Source organism: Annulohypoxylon truncatum (genome assembly GCF_022578515.1).
Source record: "Annulohypoxylon truncatum strain CBS 140777 unplaced genomic scaffold F4807scaffold_9, whole genome shotgun sequence".
In the NCBI taxonomy this organism is placed as follows: domain Eukaryota; kingdom Fungi; phylum Ascomycota; class Sordariomycetes; order Xylariales; family Hypoxylaceae; genus Annulohypoxylon; species Annulohypoxylon truncatum.
The window spans coordinates 708960-729564 of NW_025953795.1; the positions used below are offsets into that span (position 1 = coordinate 708960).

The 20605-nt window shown below is 48.6% G+C and overlaps 6 protein-coding genes across 6 annotated transcripts; 5 read left to right on the forward strand and 1 right to left on the reverse strand.

Moving 5' to 3' along the window:
* The first annotated feature begins 581 nt into the window (after positions 1-581).
* F4807DRAFT_418529 (uncharacterized protein) lies at positions 582-4224 on the forward strand. Its single transcript, XM_047997327.1, has 3 exons — positions 582-944; positions 994-1388; positions 1444-4224. Exons 1-3 carry the CDS (start codon positions 852-854, stop codon positions 3566-3568), a joined length of 2613 nt encoding a protein of 870 aa, XP_047856163.1. The 5' UTR covers positions 582-851; the 3' UTR covers positions 3569-4224.
* Positions 4225-5460: 1236 nt separating this feature from the next.
* Positions 5461-8763, forward strand: F4807DRAFT_396999 (glycoside hydrolase family 31 protein). Its single transcript, XM_047995966.1, has 3 exons — positions 5461-5976; positions 6033-6769; positions 6819-8763. Exons 1-3 carry the CDS (start codon positions 5751-5753, stop codon positions 8613-8615), a joined length of 2760 nt encoding a protein of 919 aa, XP_047856164.1. The 5' UTR covers positions 5461-5750; the 3' UTR covers positions 8616-8763.
* A 1211-nt stretch (positions 8764-9974) lies between these two features.
* Positions 9975-11334, forward strand: F4807DRAFT_458541 (uncharacterized protein; the record flags this gene model as incomplete). Its single annotated transcript, XM_048001223.1, has 2 exons — positions 9975-10155; positions 10262-11334. The coding sequence occupies 2 exons, from the start codon at positions 9975-9977 to the stop codon at positions 11332-11334; spliced, it is 1254 nt and encodes a 417-aa protein (XP_047856165.1).
* A 355-nt stretch (positions 11335-11689) lies between these two features.
* On the forward strand, positions 11690-13546 carry F4807DRAFT_396993 (alpha/beta-hydrolase). Its single transcript, XM_047995965.1, has 4 exons — positions 11690-11770; positions 11884-12144; positions 12213-12317; positions 12410-13546. Exons 2-4 carry the CDS (start codon positions 11941-11943, stop codon positions 13181-13183), a joined length of 1083 nt encoding a protein of 360 aa, XP_047856166.1. The 5' UTR covers positions 11690-11770; positions 11884-11940; the 3' UTR covers positions 13184-13546.
* On the reverse strand, positions 13546-15980 carry F4807DRAFT_396986 (uncharacterized protein). Its single transcript, XM_047995964.1, has 7 exons — positions 15277-15980; positions 15200-15219; positions 15103-15139; positions 14973-15046; positions 14506-14909; positions 14358-14453; positions 13546-14287 (listed from the first exon to the last, which is right to left on the reverse strand). Exons 1-7 carry the CDS (start codon positions 15470-15472, stop codon positions 13909-13911), a joined length of 1206 nt encoding a protein of 401 aa, XP_047856167.1. The 5' UTR covers positions 15473-15980; the 3' UTR covers positions 13546-13908.
* A 1358-nt stretch (positions 15981-17338) lies between these two features.
* Positions 17339-20367, forward strand: F4807DRAFT_418570 (OPT superfamily oligopeptide transporter). The gene is made up of 5 exons (XM_047997328.1): positions 17339-18841; positions 19035-19330; positions 19385-19409; positions 19484-19734; positions 19809-20367. The coding sequence occupies exons 1-5, from the start codon at positions 17473-17475 to the stop codon at positions 20220-20222; spliced, it is 2355 nt and encodes a 784-aa protein (XP_047856168.1). The 5' UTR covers positions 17339-17472; the 3' UTR covers positions 20223-20367.
* Positions 20368-20605: the final 238 nt, after the last annotated feature.

A 20605-nucleotide genomic window follows, 5' to 3' on the forward strand; every position in this document is an offset into this window, starting at 1 on the left:
CGCAATTAATGCCCACTATGTCTGTCTTTGTATGTGTACCTACCTAGAAGGTACTTAGCTACCTACATACCCAGAAATGATCCAAGAACATTGTCATTCAGCACATTAATCATCTTGGGTTGCTAGATAACATATCTGGCAATTCTATTATTGGAATTAATATATCGAGCTCTCCTTGGTTTCCAATCGTTTACAAATGCGAAAGTGTAGTATTGCGCAAAGACTCAATATAGGAGCGCATACATCGAGCCAATAGAAAACCGTCAATAGCATCGTCAATCAATCCGTGTCGCGCTTGCTGGGCACTTACTAAAAACGAGCAGGGCGGAAGCTGTTTCTTTAGTAATGATCGGACCTCTCAACCTTAAATAACTTGCTCATATGCATAAACATCGAAGGCGCTTACCGATAGGGGGTATTTCTGGCGTATCGAGGTCCTTAGTAAGGATAAAACATTGGAGCTTGTTATGTAGTACAAAGGTAGTTGTGGGGTATCTGTAGTTGACTAACCAATGAAGGGAAGGTTTCCTCGCTGCGCCCGTCGCATTGCCACTTTAATTGAACCTATCGGATATATGGATGTAAAGAGTATCTTGGCATAGACTAGGGGGGTTCCCAAGGTTCCACATCGAGGCCTAGCCGACACAACCAAACCCCCCCAGAATCAGCCTTGCCCGTAGCCTGATCATTCCCAATCTTTCCATCCCGCCGTCAATCACCTTCCCTCTGGTAACCATTGGCGTCCCCATCGCAGCATAGATGGTTTCCGTTTGCTGATACTCTGCGACTTCTCCCATCATTTCAATCTCGACCGAGAGCCTCTGTCGTCTTCTGCCGCCAATTGACATCCGATGGATCAGCCGGCGGCAAAGAAGAGAAGGCTGGCTCCCAAGATTGACGCTCAAGCCAGTCCTCCTCACCCGCCTCCATTCCCTCATGAACCTGTAGGTATATTCAATTGATGACCGTAGAGTCGTGGACTCACATCAATAGACCCAACCGGCGCAGCATTATCAGGTCCAAGAGGTCCCTCCACCGCCTCCAGAGAGACATGAGTTTGAGTCGTTCGCGAGACACCTTCAAGATGCTGCTATGCTTATATACCGGCAAACTCAAAAGTCGCCCTATAGTAAGACGTCCGTCCTCATTATACGCTGGGAAGAAGACAATGCCGCCGAACACGATCTTGCCGCTCTCGAACTAGTCCTTCGACAACGGTATAATTACCGCACCGAACGCTTTAATATACCTACCGTAGACAATCCTAGCATTAAGCTAGGAGTTCATGTGTCATCTTTCCTCGAAAATGCGGCTCCCGACCATCTGTTGATAATATATTACGCGGGATATGGCTATGTTGGCGTGGATAATCAGCTCTACTGGGCAAGGTAGGTTACCTCCCACCTCTGTGGGGGATGTTCTGAGTCTCTGACACATCATCAGCTCCCCAAGAAAGGACTTAAAACTGAGATGGAGCGGTTTCCGCTGTCTTCTTGACGAGGCGCAATCTGATATGCTTTTACTCCTTGATACATGTGCCTCAAAAGAGCAATCCATTTCAGACGGTAGCAGCGCCAAGCAAGTTATCGCAGCGAGCACACCCGAGCACTATTCCCGGGATCCAAATTTGCGAACATTTACTTCTCACGTAACTGAGGCATTTCTTAAATTTGTTGGTGGTAGGCCATTTACGGCGGAACATTTATATCATGAAATAGCGGTTCAGCGACAACACGAACTAATACAGGCGTCGGGATTGACGAACGGGGCCAGCAAAAGTCTACCATTCACCGAAAAGTTACCCGTTTTATATACTATAAGCTCTGGCAAGGGCCAGGGTATCTCTCTATCCCCTCTCCTTTCCAGTACCGATGCGCAATTGCGTTCTCCACGAGCAGGGATCGACGGAGATGCACAATTACTCAGAGCGTCCCGGGAAGATCCTATTATCCACCCGAGCGCAGTGGCAGACTTGACATTTGATGAGCCGAGAGTCTTAGTTTGCACAACGTTTGTTGGCGAAGCCAGTCCAGATATGTCTTCCTTCAATCATTGGCTTCATAATACTCCAGCCATCGCCTCAAAGATCGCCGTTGAAGGCATGTTTCTTGGACCGCCTACCATGCTTCTCATATCAATGCCCGTTCCCGTATGGAATGTCGTGCAGCATGACAAAGTCTGCTGCTTTTTAGGGTATGTGAATTCTCACAATATGACCCACTTGTACAATCGCTTGGTTGGATCCGTCTCCGTCAACAGGGCGTCAGCGAAGGATGTGGAAGATGGTCGGATGCTCCTCGAGGCTCGGGAGATCGCAAGTACGCCAATTACCCGCCGACATGAGCTTCCTACCCATGCCCAAATACGGCCAGAGACACCGATTCGCCCAGAGAGTATGGGAAGAGTTGACCCAATAAACTTACCTCAGCCCTCTGCTACATCAAATATGGCATATACCAGCACAACGCCTGGTACTGTCATATCTAGCAAAAATGATGTCGAAGATTCTGCTGAGATGCAGGAAGCTGCTGAGCAGCTCAAAGCCCTCAGCCATGTTCGACACGTAAGTAGTGATAATATCTCTGCCGCTCATGCACAGCCAATTCTGGCAGATAATGCTACGTCCACTCGACATGACGAGGCTTCATCCCACGAAGCGAATGAATCTGGTGTAGATGAGACTCCTTATAACCATGAATTTACGCCACCATCGTCACGGCCAAAACAACAACGCCGATCACTTCAAAAGCAAGCACCAAAACAAGAAACTCGCTGTAATCACTGCAGCCACGCGCCGTTCAAGGATTATTCTTCGTTACGTAAGCATATTGCTGCCGCCCATACCCGGCCATTCCCGTGCGCCTTTGCATTTGCTGGTTGCACAAGCACGTTCGGATCTAAAAATGAATGGAAGAGACATATCGCCTCGCAACACTTGTGTCTCCAATATTATCGATGTTCACAATGTCCGCAGAGCACGGTTGAAGGCAAGGGGAACGAATTTAACCGGAAGGATCTCTTCACACAGCACCTTCGCCGCATGCATGCACCCTTCGCAATCAAGAAGGCCATTGCCAAGGGCGACAGCAAATTGCAGGTGGATTGGGAGAATCATGTGAAGGAGATGCAACAGTCGTGTCTTGTAACGCGTAGACAGCCTCCGCAGAGGTCATCTTGTCCCAAGTCAGACTGTGCTAGTGTTTTTGAAGGGCCTACCTCGTGGGATGAGTGGACTGAACACGTCGGTAGACATATGGAAAAGGGTGAGGCGGCACGGCTTGGTGTTGATCGTTTACTAGCAAAGTGGGCTTTGGACGAAGGGATCATCGAGCGCAGGGAAGAGGGTGAATATCGACTCTGTACAGGGACCAATAACCCCGCAGAACGGGAGTCCGGTGGAAACAATGTCGAATATCAATCGGATGGAAACAAACGAGGTCGAGAACGCGATCGAGATCGGGATGATGACCGTGACCCTGAGAGAGATCGAAACAGGGATCAAGATCAAGAAGAACGGACGATAATAGCGGCGAGTACCATGGTGGACAAAATGGACGTTGACGAATGACGCTAAGTTTATTTCTAAGGAGCACAGTACCTGAGGCGAAGCATTTCGGAAGAAGAAAAGTCTCGAGTCAAACCCGCTTCGGACGGATAGGGGGACGTACCTTATGGAAGACACAAAAGGGATGCCGACTTTTACGAATTTCCTTTCTGTTCACCGAACGGTTGTATTCGAACCAGATACGCGGCACGAGCTCACCTAACGTTTTTTTTGTTGTCTTCTCTTCTACTTTTATATTATCATGCAATTTTTCCGTCGAGCGCAACCACGAAAAGCTATAGGAACGACTGTACGACTATATATACCACTGTTCTTTTTTTCTTCTTCATCTTGCCTTTGCGAAATGAGCTGGGTTGAGCTGAACTGAACCGAATCGAAACTCTGTCTAACCTGGGCGGCCTTCTGTCTGATTCATAGAGAACGAATGGAGCGGGATGGGAAACGAGGAAGGGCGCATTCAACTTGGGGTTTCGGCACTGGCTTAAGGGCGCTGATAACGGTACGACTCGGGTTAGGGGCGTTAGGTATATTTAATATAGTAGATCGACGAGATCAACTCTAGTTTTACACTCTGACGTCTAGGTGCTTATTTGGTGATTTGGCTCGTGCACTTTATTCCTGGCTATAGTTTGTCGGAGACTCTTCTCGTATCTAAATCCCCTCGTGGCTGTCGTCTCATCCAAGATCTACACCGAGAAATTGGTTTTTTTTTTTTTTTTTTTTCGTGTACCTAGGGAGAGGGTGTTCTTGTATCATCTCGTTTCGCGCCGACGTCTTAGATCCCGGCTCTGTGGCACACGCGGGGCGGACCATCGCGATGGATGATCTACGTGAGGGGCTTGCTAATGATCGAGTAAGTACGTAAGGGGGTATATGTATTTAACACTGGCCCACGGACACAATTTTCAGTGTTCAATGGGACGATAATGGAAGCTGTCCTCTTTTATGCCAAGGTGCTCGTTGAACCATTAGAACAGATGTAGAAAACACAGATACTTAACTGCTACTAGGTACTACCAAGCTTCTTGTCCTCCCATGTCGGCGCTTTTTTTCTTTTCGATCTCTCGAAACTCTCGAAAACCAGAGGCTCATACTAAGATAGGTATTTATTCGTTATTATATAACCTAGTGTATCTTCTATCTACCTCAATGTGTATGTTATTTTCTATCCGGGTTCTCGTGACGTTCAGAACGCCTTCTTGATTCCAGTCTGGATCCCTTGGCGAAATCCGCTGTTTAGCCCGCTGTCGATAATCCTGCGGGGGTTCAGACCGAGCGTGGGCCATATTCCCCACAGCGTTCATCTTAGGGAAGCTGGGAAGGAAAAAAAAAAGCAAATAAGGAACGAGCTAGCGGTCTCTTCCTCGCGCTCGTATTGGCTAGATATCTCCCCAAAAAAACAAACACGCGATGGAGCCTCTGCGGGGAAGCTTCCATAGCTCGGTGCGGAGACGAGAAAACTCGTGGGGAGATTTCTGCTTACATGCCCGCCTCGTGCCTGCCTACCTAGGTACCCAGCTGCCAAGGCACCTAGGCAAAAAGTCTTCTGCCTCGACCTTTGTCAGAAAGGACCGTGGAAGCCCCGCGAAAAGGCCGCCTAGCTGAAGAGGTAATAAAAAAGCCTTAGCACCTCGGTTCACTCCGCTTAATTTTACTAGATGCTATCATGAGGACAAAGAAGAGGCCCAATTAACGAATTAGCCCGTCTTGGAAGTTTAGGGCGACCGAAGGAACACCGATCCCAGCGTCTTTTTTTGTTCGTTTGGTTCGTTTGGCCTCGACGATGGCTTTTGCAATTAGACTCCGATTCCACTGACTCGGAAATTGAACGCCTGTCTAGGACAGTCTAAAGCAAGCTGTCAAATATGATCTTTTTAGGCGGACTTAGGGCGGATAACGGCGGAGTATAGCGGGGTCTGTCGGAGCTGGATCAGGTATGTTGGGGTTATATGCGGGGATTGGAGGCGTCTGCGGTAGGTAACCAATTTCACGATCCTTACGGCAAGGGTCGTATAATCCGGGACTTAATTCGGTGAGTACATGATATAAGAACCATGGGACATCGCGCTATTCTAAGTGGTGAACCGGTGAGTCGGTTACACACTTTCCACGCGGTAGTCGTTGTCTCGTCATAGCTACCTGGTATATTAGCCTCACACGTGGAGGTGATACAAGTTAGCTCAAGATGGCAAGTCTCCTTTTGTTTATGGCGACGGCCGTCTCAGCCGCTGCCGTCGTGAGAAGAGACTATCCGAGCGATGACCCTCTCACTTCGTGTCCTGGTTACAAGGCCTCGAATGTTGTCAAGACAGCATCGGGACTGACGGCGGACTTAACTCTAGCCGGCGAGGCCTGTAATATATACGGTACGGACTTGGAAGACCTAACGTTAGAGGTCTCGTATGATACGGGTATGTTAGCCCATCGTATAAGGTAACCCACGTGTATGCCACTAATACGCCTTTAGAGACGCGACTTCATGTCAAAATCCAAGATGCAGCCAACAGCGTCTACCAGATCCCCGAGTCCGTTTTCAGTCGACCAGACGCCCAAGACTCCGAAGAAGCACAGTCTGCACTGAAATTCGACTATGTTGAAAGCCCATTTTCCTTTACTGTATCTCGCTCGGATTCAGGTGAGGTCCTCTTCGACACCTCGGCCGCAACCCTTGTGTTCGAATCGCAGTACTTGCGCCTCAGGACAAAATTGCCAGAAAATCCAAGTCTCTATGGACTTGGCGAGCACTCGGATCCTTTCATGCTGAATACCACTGATTACATCAGAACGTTCTGGTCTCAGGATGCCTACGGCGTTCCTGAAGGTGCTAATTTGTATGGTAATCACCCCGTGTACTATGAACATCGTGAATCCGGTACTCATGGCGTGTTCTTCTTAAACTCAAATGGCATGGATATCATGATCAATAACACAGCCGAGTCCGGTCAGTATCTCGAATACAATACGCTCGGTGGTGTTCTCGACTTCTATTTCGTATCTGGCCCGAGCCCGATTGAGGTTGCGCAACAATACGCCGAAATTGTTGGTACACCCGCGATGATGCCTTATTGGGGATTTGGCTACCACAATTGCCGATATGGATACCAAGATGTCTTCGACGTAGCTGAGGTGGTCTACAATTATAGTCAGGCTGGCATCCCGCTGGAGACGATGTGGACCGATATTGACTACATGTATCGTCGAAGAGTAGGTCTCCTCCGCAACCCCTAATCGTCCGTTAGCTGATGACCATTAGGTATTCTCCCTAGATCCAGATAGATTTCCCTTGCACAAGATGCGCGAGCTAGTCGACTACTTACATGCGCATGACCAGCATTACGTCGTTATGGTGGATCCGGCCGTGGCCTACCAGGACTTCCCAGCTTCCTTTCAGCGAGGAGTCGACGACAATATCTTCCTCCTTCGTGAAAACGGCTCTGTATGGAAGGGCGTCGTCTGGCCTGGTGTAACCGCATTCCCCGATTGGTTCTCGGCGAACGTCAGCAGGTACTGGAACAATGAATTCTCTCTCTTCTTCTCGCCGGAGGATGGCGTCGACATCGACGCCCTTTGGATTGATATGAACGAGCCTTCCAACTTCCCTTGTTACTTCCCCTGTGATAACCCAGATGCTTCAGCTGTGGGTTACCCACCAGAGCCTCCACCAGTAAGGGCGAACCCTCGACCCCTGCCAGGCTTTTCTTGCGATTTCCAGCCCGAGGGAACCGATTGTGCGAAAACCGAAGTAAGATCCCTTGAAATCCGCGACAGCATACCCCCGGCATATTTCAATAATCTTGTAATCTCGCCGCGCCAGACGGAGGGCCAGCAGAAGGGACTCCCTGGTCGCGATCTTCTCTTCCCCAAGTACGCGATTCATAATAAGGCCGCGAACGAGGACAGTTGGAACGCGGCTGAGGGTGGCATTTCTAACAAGACTGTGAATACCGATGTAATCCACCAAAACGGTCTCGCTATGTACGATACCCACAACATGTACGGTTCGATGATGTCCATCGCGTCCCACGAGGCCATGCTCCAACGAAGACCTACCGTGCGCCCCATGATCATCACACGCTCGACATTTGCCGGTGCTGGTACCAAGGTAGGCCACTGGCTAGGTGACAATTTGTCTTCATGGCACCATTACAGGCTCGCAATTCGAAGCATGATGGCCTTTGCTTCCGTGTACCAAGTACCAATGGTCGGCGCAGACACATGCGGGTTCGGTGACAACACAACGGAGCAGCTCTGCGCGAGGTGGGCCGCTCTTGGAGCATTTTCGCCGTTCTACCGCAACCACAACAGTCTAGACATGGTCCCCCAGGAGTTCTACCGCTGGAACGCCACAACGGTAGCTGGGCGCAAGTTCATCGATATCCGCTACCGCCTGCTCGACTACATGTATACAGCCTTACAGGGGCAAACTGTTGATGGAACACCTATGGTGAACCCGGTCTTCTACCTTTACCCTCAGGATAAAAACACGTACCCCTTGGACTTGCAGTACTTCCTCGGTCCAGCACTTCTCGTCGCACCCGTCACCGAAGAGAATAGCACGAGCGTTGACATATACCTACCCGACGACGTCTTCTACGATTGGTACACGCACGAGAAGGTCGTCGGCCAGGGCAAAACTATCACAGTCGAGAACCAGGAATGGACGGATCTACCCCTATACCTAAGGGGTGGCGTGATCGTGCCGACGCGTGCCGAATCGGCCAATACGACCACGGAGCTGCGTACTAAACCCTTCGAGATCATAGTGCCTGTGGGAAAGGACGGAAAAGCGAGCGGCCGGCTATACCTAGACGATGGTGCGAGCATCGAACAAGCAGGGACGAGTGATATTCTCTTCGAGTACGCCGACGGTGTGCTCACCGTCAGCGGCACATTTGGTTACAAGACGGACAACCTAAGAGTCAACAAGGTTACGTTCTTGGGTGTTGGCGGGAAGAGTGGATGTAGCAAGCGCGCCGCCAAGGACGTGGTCACCGTACAGATTGATAAGCCGCTTACGGAAGCGTTTACTGTCGATGTCGGCAAGGCGTAAGCATATGTGAGCAAAAGAAAAGGGGTGTTGACTATTGGATAATGAGAAATGCGGAACTGCATGGTGTTAGCTCTGTGTATATTAAAAATCCATAATGTATATACTTAAAATGTAATTGTTGGAACTATCACCATGCTTCTATCTTTGGTCTACCTACCTCATTCCCTATTTAGAAAGGGATGTAACCTGTGGTAAGTGAACTCTATAGCTAGACCTGTTAATAAAGCATTGGTAAAGGGTAGTTTCATATGATCCTCCTCTTTCTTTCAATTATATTGCGATGATTGGCGGTCTTATTACTGCGTTATAGGAACTACCGGTTTCTGTCGGAAGTGCCAAGGGTACGACGTTGAGTATCTTAACCGGAAGACACGCGTACACATGAGATGCCCCATCCGGACGGATCTCTCTCGGTCGCCGAAACCGGTGTTAACAGATACCATATTCTTCGGTTCTCCATTCTGCAATATTTCTGCGATACCGATTTTCTCCCCGTGGGGTTGCGCCAGATATACCTGGGGAAGTCTGGTTTCCGTCACCGAGACGAGTAACATAGGTATTACCTAGGCCGCCAATACCGAAGAAGCTTATGGATACTGACGTGGATATTAGTCAATATTTCTAATTTAGCTATAGTACGATTCATTGGGAGAAGTGGAATGACATCTATACTTTCATATGCATCCAGGCGGTTATCGTCAAAAACTCGCTTCGGATTGAGTATGTAAATGGTAGGATCTTGACCATGTGTAAGATAGGAGAACTAGGAAAGGACAATGCCTAAAATCAATGATAGATACTAATACATGAACTTTGACCTGTGGGTCAAGCGCGAAATACTTAACAATAAACTGGAATAGAAGAAGGAAGGACTGTACTGTCTAAAGAAGGTGTAACGAGTCTGTACAACCGCGTCACTAGGCTACTAGGCACCGGCCTCCTTCTATTATTTTTTATTCAACCTTCACCGATCCATAAACTTCCATTATCATAGTAAACCCGAAAGAAGTATTACACCAATCCAGACGGTGGGTATGATTGGTTCAAGGTTGCTCCGTGTTGCCATGTGCCGTTGACAAACAAATTTCGACGGATGCCGTCTGCAACCAGCCAGCGCTCACCACTGCTAGACCCTCGTTTTAAAAGCACCAAACAATCTCCAGTACTGTACAACACTCGAGGTTTGATGTACAGAAATTACAATCTTCTTTCCTTAGTTTTTTTTTCTTCTTTCCCCCCACGTCCGATTTTTTTCAAGGTTGGAAAAATCATTCTTCCTTCCTCACACCGGACCATCCCTAAATCATCAAGCCCATCGCACTGTACTGCGATCTAGTAGGTGCAGATAATTCACCAAACATGAGACACGACGAATCGCATTTCGATATCAATGCCTCGAATGGCACTTGTTATTATGGCGTCAATATACAAGCTAAGGACGACTACATCCCTTGCGGTAACGTCGAGCTCGGCGCGAATTGGAGCTGCTGTGTCGCGGGGGATATTTGTTTAGGTAGCTCAGCATGCTACCATCGCCACTGTAAGTACACGACATGATGTCTACCTACCCGTCCACCTATCTATCTACTCATTTACAAGTAAGCGGTCTCATTCTTATGACAATGCTAACAAAACATGGCTACTAGTTGATATAACATACCTAGCGGGCTGCACCGACCCGTCTTATAAGGATTCTTCATGTCCTTTCAAGGGTAGATTTGGTAGCCAACAGTGGGTAGGGTTGGAAAACTGCAAGTACAACAACGACATATGGGCCGGTTGTAAGGAGCTAGATGATGTGCCAGGTTCTAGACCTCCTTCCGCTTGCACGTGCTCTAAAGAAGTTGAGGTCTTGACCGACAAGCCGGTGCTTGACAACATCGGCCAACTTCCCACGAGCTCAGGTGGAACTATTTCGTGGTACGAGGGAAGGGAGCCTGTTTTCACGATGATGCCACCGACCGTGGCAAAATCGGCGACAGCAACGGTGACTTCATCGTCGGATCAACCGTCTAATACAGTGAATCCGTTGAGCGACCCGAATGCGACACATCCCTCGACAATCGTTTGGAACCCCTCCGAATCAACAAGCTCTCCAGTCCAAGTAAGCACGACGCCATCGACCGTCGTCCCTCCCTCCAGCCAGCCCGATCTATCAGCCAGCACCCCTACAGGCACGAACCTGTCTACAGCAGCGCAAGCCGGTATTGGTATAGGCGCGGGCTTCGGGGCCATACTTCTCGGAAGTCTGTTGTACCTCGTGTTCTTCCTACGTAAGCGCCAGGGCATCCTACGAGGCCACGCCATGGCGCAATCTGATCTGCCCGGCGGCCCCATCGATCCTACCAGTCCCACGGCAACGGAGCTAGCGGCCGACGAACTCAAGAGAGCGAGCGAACTTCCGGGCTCACCCGCGGCTTCGGAGCTCGCGTCGCCTATGTCGTCTACGGGGCCTCGACGATCGTTCCGCGCATATAACCCGCATCTGCATGGTAACTACGCGCAGAAGTCCCCCGGTAGCCGGACCAGAATCGACGAAGACCAGACTCTGAGCACCGAGGGTGGTGACCCGCTGGCTTCGCCAATCAGCCCATTGAGCCCGACAAGTCCGAGCAGCGTGAAGGCCGAGAAAGGTAGTGCCGGTACTCTGGAGCACGAGAAAGAGGATACCAAGAAGGGACCCACGGCTACCGAGCCTGTTTTCGAGCTGGAAGGTTAGGATAGGTTTAGATCTGCCTGCATTTATGATAACGGCCAGCTAGGCGGGTGTATGAAAGTCGAGGACCATTAATGGCGTAACTTGGTGTTCAGGGGTTATTCATCGTTCACCGCAAATGATTCCCCTCCTCGTTTATTTGCTTGCTTACTTTGATCAGCTACTTCTGTCGTTTCCTCCAAACCAAGCACCGAAGATTGTGAGCCGAGGACGGTTGGGACATAATGCGGATGATTGGCTATAGCAAAAGTTGACACGGTTTACATGCATTAGCCGCTGTAACTAATATTAAGTGGGACTGGACTAGTTAGGACCTTCATGTGCTCTTTACGTGCATACCTGATACCACCATCGTCCCCTCATCTCGTCTTACATGCCTGTCATCTTCGTGTTGTACTCGTAGATTGTAACCTAATCTTGCTTATATGTACAAGTTAATGTAAGTTGGCTCTGATATACTGATCGCGGTTGTACTCACATCGAGTGCAGCATGCCAATCACCACTTTAACCTAGTACACTAGCTTGCCCATGAACTGACAATAAATATGCAGTTGAAATCATTACTAAGGCTATTCATTTGTATCTTGATACACTCCGTCTGTCCCGCCATGACAGACGATACAAAAACAAATTCTTCCGCCCTCCACCGAAGAGAAGTATTCTATGTGGGCGGGCAATATGTACCCGATGCCAAAGGCAACCGTACGCTCCAGGGGCAGATGTACGTCGAGAGGCTCATTCCCGAAGTAGACCAGAGTTTAAGGAAGCCCCTACCTATCGTATTCATCCACGGCGCAACGAGATCCGGCATGGTGGGTGTATTCAAGGCCCCTTGATCTCGTTTATCCGACGCCGTTATTGACGATCAACCCGTGAACAGGACTGGATCACCAAGCCCGACGGGCAGCCGGGCTGGACCTCGTACTTCCTATCGCAAGGCTTCGAATGTTACCTCGTCGACCAGCCCTACCGGGGCCGGAGTCCGGTATGTGACACCGAGAGTTTCTCCCCCTTTTACGCTCAGCCCCAAGACCTCCTTATGGAAAAGTAGCAACTAACCCCGACTCTCAAATAAAGTGGTATCCCGGGAACGGCACCATGGTCGCGTACACGGCCGAATCGATCCAAGCCGTATTCACCGCCTGCCAAACCTTCGGCACGTGGCCGCAGGCCAAGCAGCACACGCAGTGGCCCGGGCCCGGCACGATAGGCGACCCGGTATTCGACCAGTTCTACCGGTCGGCGCTGCAGATCCTCAACGATACCGTGGCGCAGGAGCGAGCGTCGCAGGCGGCGTGCGCCGCGCTGCTGGACCGCATCGGCAGGCCCGCGGTCCTGGTCGGCCACTCGGCGGGCGGCTCGGTGCCGTGGCTAACGGCGGACGCGCGGCCGGGTTTGGTGCAGATGATTGTCGCGCTGGAGCCCGTGGGGCCGCCTTTCTCCAAGATGGGCATCATGCCCGGGCCCGGCGCGCAGTACGGCGTCACGACCGCGCCTATCACGTACGACCCGCCGGTGACGGACCCCGCGACCGACTTCGCCAAAGTGGAAGTGAAGGCGCCCGGGCCCGATCTGACGAGTTGCACGCTCCAGGCCGAAGAGCCGCCGCCGAGGCAGCTGGTCAATCTGAGGGACGTGAGGGTGCTGGTGGTCACGGCGCCGGCTTCGTACCACGTGCAGTACGATTGGGGCACCGTTCAGTACCTGCGGCAGGCTGGCGTGAAGAACTTGGAGTATATGAGGCTGGATGAGAAAGGTATACACGGCAATGGGCATATGATGATGATGGAGAAGAACAGTGATGAGATAGCTGCGGAGATAGTGAGGTGGATTAATGGAGCGACCGGGTGAAAGGGGTTGAGACCCGAAATCTTAAAGTACTGCTATTCTCATACTTTATTAGTAAATAACTAGATAATAACTACCGTTGACGCATGTTGCCTGCGGGAGACGTCGATTAAGGGTTTTTTTCGCTAGCGGGGGAACGGCTGCCAGCATATAAAATACATGTTTCAGCTAGAAAATAGCGTTTGCATGCTCTCGGATATGTAAGGTAGGTGAGAACACGCGCGGGTTACCACTGGTACGTAGCTCGGCCTTGAGGACCTTACCAAGTGCTTAGGTAGGAGTAGGTCGGAGTAGGTAGGGTAAGCTGAGCTTGGTTGTCCGACAAGTCTTATGTGCTAACAGCAAGACTCGGCCCTAGAGTAAGGGATGTGCTGAAGTCCGTTGCCGTATTGGTGACTAGACGCGTAATAGGGCCTTGAGCCCTAGAGCTAAATAATTGTATAGTGATACAGGGTCTGGAGCCAAGGGAATACTATCTGGGTAGACCGGTGATATAGTCGGATTTGGTTGTAATTCCCTCCAGCTGGATGCGATTGAGTTACGCCGATCCTTAATAGGAACTAATAATTGACCAAAGTGCTAGGTAGAGACATTAAGTGAGGAATGAGCCACTCTATTGCATCCGAGTGCAAATACAGAAGTAGGGGAAGTGTATCCCTGAAATCTCGCGTCAGGTCGTGCTTGTCGCCTGACATTCCCAAATCTAGACGCTGTCGTTCAAAAATTGCTCAGGATTGGAGTACGTTAATCTGGCTTCGTTGAGATACCCGAGCAAAGCTAGCCTCTCTCCTCAGCTGTGTATGGTAATCTTCATCGATTATAGAGAGTTCATTAGAACGACTCATTCGTCTAGATCGTGGTAAGTAAGCCTTGCGCATGAAAGAGCTCGGCTCTATCCTTGGAGCTTGGGGGATATTCGGAGATCGTTCTTCTGAAAAATCGATGGTAGGGTCGCCCGAATTAGATATAAAATCACCATCCTTAGACGTTCGACGTGTAATAACTCTGATAACCGAGTACCACGTTGTAGTTTTAGCTAAGCTGTGGATTACCACTGATGTTACCGGCATGCAACTACAAGCAATGCCAACATTAATTTCGGCCGCTCTAAGGAAGAGATATCGTCAGTTCTGATACGTCATGCTCAAAGCAGAAGCGAGACCGTTACAGTGCTTACATGAACGCATACGTTAAAGAAGCTAGCCAGGTAAAGTCATAAGTTCGAAATAGCTGGGAACGATAAACCGTAGCGAGGATGGAGAAAGCGCAAGCTCTTGAAAGTCATCAGCAGTGAAATATCATCTCTAGGCAATGATATAGCGTACAGGAGTCCCGTGAGAAATATACAACACACCCCAATTTTCCGCCTTAGAGGAAGTCGAAGCCTGAGAGTCAGGCAGACGGGGATAGTAAGAATATAGAAGTCCGAAATGACGCTGAAAACCCCCATAATAATCCAAATAGGTCTCTGCCGTGCTGAGCAGCTTTCGTCGGGGTCGGAATGCGCGGAATCCATTGCCAGTAGATTTGGGTGGCTAAGAAACTGGCCACAGATGATTGCATCTATAACGAAGCAGATTGTATAAAAGAGCGTGATTACCACGAGTGAGGTCCATAATAGGATCCTCGCTATCTTCAGCGGCCCAAAAAGACGAAGATAAAAAGTCAAAAGCGAAGATTTGAGGAAGATAGCAGACACTCCATACAGGATGATTGTTAGGATTGAATCCTAGAGTGCTAATTAGTCGGCAAGCCCTTAGAATCGAACCAATACTAAACGTAAACTGGGTACCTTTAGGACTAAGGGGAGGCTGAGTTCAGATATTGGTACGTTCCACTGATGAGGACCCAGCACACCATCGAGGGCTACTATAATGAGCATCAGTCGTTCAAAGCTAGGGCGTTTACTCGTAGTTACGAACCTATAAGTACAACAACACAATAGGAAGTGATCGTTGCCTTGAGAGTCCTCATTAGCCAATTGTGCTTAAGAGAAATATAAGAACAGGTTCATCTCACCGCTGAAAGCAAACAGAGGACTGAACTTGGTAACGCGATTAGCATGTTTCTGAAGTACCTGAAAGGGGAAAACTTGCAGTCATCTACCCCAAAGCTACGAGTCACCCATAGTCGAGTGTAGATGCGTAATAATAGAAAGCAATACATTACTCCCAAAGTCACGGCAATCATCACCTTTGAGATCGGGGCAATAGACGGCGGATCGATAAAATTGGGTGTAACTCCAGGCGGAGGCGTGAATCCCGATATCAGAGTAGAGTTTAGAGTAGACATATTCACTCAGTGTACGCTCTTGACACTTACATGACTCCGTCGTTCAGAAAAGGGGGACCCAAGGAACGAGGTCCTTATAAAAGACTTGAGGGCGGCGGATGACGATATGATGAGTCTTACAAATACCCTAGAGTTCCTGTCTGCCTTGGTGTTACACAGACGCGGATATGCAGGAAATTCCCTTCAGCCCTATGTTGATTGCCAAGATTTGCAGGGACGTCCGCACAGTCCCTTCAGGCTTTGGAGGGAATGAGCTTATTCCCTAAACATTTCAGGAGGCAGACTCCCCACTCCGACATCTACCAATTTGACTACTGCCATCGTTGACTACCTAATCCGCGTTCGGGGCTCGGTCGTCTTGTTTCACATTCTTGATCGCAATTGCGGCCTGTTGAGCAATTAAAACGCTTCGTCACGAGAAGTACTTACTCAATTCTGGGAGATGTTTCTAGTGCTAGCAACTAGGTATTTCGTAGTCGCGCCATGAGAATAACTATGCACCCAAAAAAAAAAAAAAAAAAAAAAAAAAAAAAGAAGTTGGAAACAGGTCGAAAGGCCAGGCGTTGCTCGTGTCCAAGGTACCTAGCAGGCCTCGTATCTTACCAGTCACGTGAAGATTACGAATAAGTGCCAGATCATGATATTAAGTAATCGTTAAAAAGGGGGCCCCTTATGCAGCAAGCTACGTTCACTAAACAAGTCCATGCATTCAGGAAAGAACCATATACAAATAGGGTATCACCTCACCTTATATACGCAATTCTATAGCTTCTACATTTAAGTTATTAAGCGATACACTGGCTTTACCACATAAAATGACAACAAGCCATACAATATAACCCTGAACAACAACCTAAAAAGTTTCCACTGCTTGCATACACATCTGGATAGGTATCTATATTAAAGCTTTCCCTGAATACTACACATGTATGTGTTTTACAATTGAAAGCGACAGGAACTTGATAAAGAGTTCTGACAATGCCCTCAGGTACTACAGCATGGTCGAAGAAGGGCGTACAAGAACAGGAAATCCGCCAATCAAACTATCGAAATACGTGCTGAAATTAGCTCCCAGGGTTCTATCCAGACTGTGGGGTCTGCATTATGTAAAGGGCTTGGCATTAGATCAGAATCGACGATCAGAGATCAGAGATCAGGTCTGGCAAATTGAATCTACCTACATAGTAGGTACCTACCCAGAACTTTTCTTTAGCCAACTACATTCAATGTCTCTGAATTCTAGGTTCTGTCAGTTTAGCAAACATGGACACAGCATCCTTCCAACCATTTTCCATTTCAGCTATTTCATCATTTCTTCAATTTATCCCATCATATAAGCCGTATAACGGTGTATTACCCAGCTGATGCGAGGCTGTTAAGTCTATCCACTGATCATCATGAAGCCTTACCTACCACCTGCCTAACAGAGCGCAAATGAAGGCCTAGCGCGACGGCTTTTGCGATTGTAGCGCGATTGGGATGCAAGGCGCTCGGTAGCACCGTCAGACCCTCGCTGGGCTACAAGATGGATGTAATATGAAGAAGGTTTACTATTGGCAAAAGGCGCGATGCATGGCCCGCTTGGCATCTAGACGTTTTCGTGCGGCGTGATTGCGTGATTGCTGCTAACCTTTTTTTTCCATTCCTAATAGGTCGCATTGGTACAAAGTACTACGATCCGCCCGTCAAGCCGCGGCGAATACGCCGGGGACATAGTTCAATTCAGAGCAGCCATGTTAGAGTATAAAAAATTTATTAAAAAAAGATTAAGCAGTTGGGGAATATGTGCTTACCATAAATTACGTTGCGTGACCATTTCGGCGCATTTATAACTCACCAACAGTCAGATTTAAATATCAAAACTTAGAGAGTTCCTGTCCGTGTTCCTAAAACTTCCAAGTTTCCTTGTTTGCACCGCCAAGCACCGATCATTTACTTACCTAAGTAACCGGCTTAGCATCATTAGGTATAGTGAATCGGGAATTGCAAATCGCGCCGAGATGCCTTCTCTTGACACTTCGGCTGCTCCCGAGAGCGAAGCCAAGTTTACTAGCGCCTTGCCTGCAGACGAACCTCCAATCAGCCGACGACCAACTTCAACTCAAGATGACGGCGGCCACCACAAAGACAAGCTTGCGATTGAGGAGGCCGTCGAGTTCGATGTTGACCTTGAGAATGAGGATGACCCCGAAATTAGCCAAATTCCGCCAGAAGTAAGACGAATCGTTAGTCTTCATGATGACCCGACTCTGCCTACTCTAACCTTTCGATATTTTCTTCTTTCCGTCATCTTCGTTATCCCGGGAGCCTTTTTATCAGCTATGAACAGCTTTCGGACTACATATGCCCCTTATTCGGTCTTTTTCGTTCAAATCGCCGGCAACTATGTCGGTCTCTGGCTCGCTCGCGTTCTTCCTAATCGCCAAATTCGAATCCCTTATACCAAGCAGTCATTCAACCTCAACCCGGGACCTTGGTCAGTTAAGGAGCATGTTCTAATTACCGTAACAGCAGCATCTGGCGCCACTGGTAACCTAGCCATTACGCCTATCGCGCTTGGTGACCTTTACTTCAATACGCGTGTTCATCCTGCCGCGGCTATCTTTTTCATGTGGTCTATCGATGCCATCGGCTATGCGTTTGCCGCCATTGCTCGTCAAGTTTTACTCTATGAACCAGCATATCCTTGGTTCCAGGCGCTCTGTCAAACGGCTCTCTTCGAGACGCAGCACAAGCAAAACAAGAACCCGACTTCGACAGCACGAAAGCAAATGCGCGTCTTCTGGTGGGTACTCCTAGGGGTTACTCTATGGCAATTCTTGCCCGAATACGTATTTCCGATGACAAGTTCTCTGGCATTCCTGTGCTGGGTTGCTCCTCATAATCCCGTCGCCAACTTTATCGGCTCTGGTCTAGGCGGAATGGGCTTCCTTAATCTAAGCTTCGACTGGGCCAATATTTCCAATTATCTTGCTGGCGTTCCGCTGTTTCTGAGCCCTTGGTGGTCACAAGTTGTCCTCTTCGCTTCTTTCGTCATGTCCTGTTGGATTCTGCTTCCTGCTGCTAAATGGGGAGGTCTGGGTGGTTATCCCCACTGCTTGATGACGAATCGAGCATGTACCGCCAATGGAAGTACATATCCTGTGACTGATCTGGTCACGCCTCAAAACACCTTCAATCAGACAGCTTACGAAGAAAATGGGCCGCTATATCTCGGTGTCCATTACCTATGGGCCATTTTCTTTGACTACGCTTCGTACGTCTCGGCGTACTCCTGGATCGCCTTCTTTGGAGCTGGTCAGATCAGAGATGGATACAGGAAGTTCCGAGCTCGACAGCAAAATTCAGGACAAGGAATCAATCATCAATGGTACGTTTTGAAACATGTCCCCGCTAAGGCCCTATTTCCTCTTCATATTAACCTTTTCAATACTTCATCATTGTTCTTCATATAAGCTAACGTATTTGCAGTATGTCTCTATTTCTCCTATCACTGCAAGCAAAGACTATTTCCAAGATATGGAAGTTTAGATTCTCTATATGAAATATTAATCCTCAGCAGATACGGACCGGTTGAATGTGCTTATGCGACAATATAAAGAAGTTCCTGTCTGGTGGTACATTGCTCTATTCCTAGCCGCTTTTGCTGCGATTATGACAATGGCTGGGCTAGACATAATATTCATCCCCTGGTGGACTTTCTTGGTTGCTCTCATCACAGGAGCTGCCATAGTTGTGCCGCTCGGCTGGCTTTATGCCATAAGCAATTACCAGCTGCCCATTGGAACTTTCAACGAGCTACTATACGGCACAATGGTGCAAAACTTGAAAACTAACCGTAACCCCCTCGGAGCTAGTGTAGGTACATTGCTTGTCTGGTATGCTATCATAGCTGACCCTTATTTTTTATAGGTATATGGCTCGATCGCTGGAGATGGTATGAAACTTTCGCTCCATCGAGCTCATCCCCTACCCTACCTGGTCAACGATATCTTGCTAATAATAGAGCAGCTTGGTACAGAGCGCAGTACATGTTACAAGACCAGAAAATCGGACATTACATGCACGTTCCCCAACGTGCGATCTTCTTTTCGCAACTCTTCGGAATCACTATGGGCGTACCAATCAATTATGCCGCAATGCGCTGGATCGTAGATACCAAGCGCGACTACCTTACTGGTGCTGTCACTGACGCTGCTCATATCTGGACAGGTCAGTCTCTAACGAGCTCTCTGACCATGGGAGTTCAGTACGTCCTCCTTGTAAGTTTTACTTGTCACTATTCTCTCAATAGTCCTTTGTATCACGCGGTCGAAGTATTAATGTTGATAAACAGGGGCCAACACGACTCTTCCGACAAGAACAATTCCGTCCTCTTCCGTACGCGTTTCTCGTTGGTGCAGGTGCCCCAGCCATTATATACCTTCTCCACCGACTTTTTCCTCGGGCGAAGTTCCACCTCTTCAATACCACGATCTTCTTCAGTGGTGCTTCCATCTTCTACGGTAACGTATCGACAGGGTATTTCTCGCGATTTTTGGGAGGCTTCGTCGTTATGTACTGGGCATATAGGTACCGCTACCAACTTTGGGCGAAGTACAATTTCATCCTTGCTGCCGCCTTCGATGCTGGGTTTAACCTGAATATGTTATTAATCTTCCTAATATTCGGAAGCGCGAAAGTCATTGGGATGCCGAATTGGTGGGGAAATGATGCGGGTAATGTTGAGAAGTGTTACGCACTCGATTAGAGACGCCCTCTGTAGGAAAAGGATGGACTAGGTCAAATGGACTGATGCCAATGAGTAAACGGCTTTCAAGTTTGGCCATGAGAACCTACAAGTATCAAGTTCAGCATAGTTTAATAGTATGAATACTAATATACCCGATAGCAACGCGTCACATACCTACCTACCTAGATGATAAATGACCTTTTTGCAGTCGGAGTCCTTTTCGAGTTAACACGAAAAGCAAGGCCTCGTAAAAAATTGTTGACAGTTGAATATCAAGGAATATTTGGAAATATTAAAGACATGCCTACTGTAGAATAGGCGTTTGGTTAATAATGGATATTTAAGGTCGGTTTATGGGGTGCGCTTCATGTTAGGGAGTAACGACAACTACATACCTACCT

What these genes read in the sequence shown, in the direction of transcription:
- F4807DRAFT_418529 (XM_047997327.1), top strand. Translation starts at nt 852, where the DNA reads ATGGATCAGCCGGCGGCAAAGAAGAGAAGGCTGGCTCCCAAGATTGAC. An exon ending in CTCCATTCCCTCATGAACCT is followed by an intron (nt 945 to 993) that starts GTAGGTATATTC and finishes TCACATCAATAG; the next exon opens with ACCCAACCGGCGCAGCATTA. An exon ending in AATCAGCTCTACTGGGCAAG is followed by an intron (nt 1,389 to 1,443) that starts GTAGGTTACCTC and finishes ACACATCATCAG; the next exon opens with CTCCCCAAGAAAGGACTTAA.
- F4807DRAFT_396999 (XM_047995966.1), top strand. Translation starts at nt 5,751, where the DNA reads ATGGCAAGTCTCCTTTTGTTTATGGCGACGGCCGTCTCAGCCGCTGCC. An exon ending in AGAGGTCTCGTATGATACGG is followed by an intron (nt 5,977 to 6,032) that starts GTATGTTAGCCC and finishes ATACGCCTTTAG; the next exon opens with AGACGCGACTTCATGTCAAA. An exon ending in ACTACATGTATCGTCGAAGA is followed by an intron (nt 6,770 to 6,818) that starts GTAGGTCTCCTC and finishes GATGACCATTAG; the next exon opens with GTATTCTCCCTAGATCCAGA.
- F4807DRAFT_396993 (XM_047995965.1), top strand. Translation starts at nt 11,941, where the DNA reads ATGACAGACGATACAAAAACAAATTCTTCCGCCCTCCACCGAAGAGAA. An exon ending in GCGCAACGAGATCCGGCATG is followed by an intron (nt 12,145 to 12,212) that starts GTGGGTGTATTC and finishes ACCCGTGAACAG; the next exon opens with GACTGGATCACCAAGCCCGA. An exon ending in CCTACCGGGGCCGGAGTCCG is followed by an intron (nt 12,318 to 12,409) that starts GTATGTGACACC and finishes TCTCAAATAAAG; the next exon opens with TGGTATCCCGGGAACGGCAC.
- F4807DRAFT_396986 (XM_047995964.1), bottom strand. Translation starts at nt 15,472, where the DNA reads ATGTCTACTCTAAACTCTACTCTGATATCGGGATTCACGCCTCCGCCT. An exon ending in TAGCTTTGGGGTAGATGACT is followed by an intron (nt 15,220 to 15,276) that starts GCAAGTTTTCCC and finishes TACCAAGTTCAG; the next exon opens with TCCTCTGTTTGCTTTCAGCG. An exon ending in TCTTTAACGTATGCGTTCAT is followed by an intron (nt 14,288 to 14,357) that starts GTAAGCACTGTA and finishes TCTCTTCCTTAG; the next exon opens with AGCGGCCGAAATTAATGTTG.
- F4807DRAFT_418570 (XM_047997328.1), top strand. Translation starts at nt 17,473, where the DNA reads ATGCCTTCTCTTGACACTTCGGCTGCTCCCGAGAGCGAAGCCAAGTTT. An exon ending in ACAAGGAATCAATCATCAAT is followed by an intron (nt 18,842 to 19,034) that starts GGTACGTTTTGA and finishes AATCCTCAGCAG; the next exon opens with ATACGGACCGGTTGAATGTG. An exon ending in GAGTTCAGTACGTCCTCCTT is followed by an intron (nt 19,735 to 19,808) that starts GTAAGTTTTACT and finishes GTTGATAAACAG; the next exon opens with GGGCCAACACGACTCTTCCG.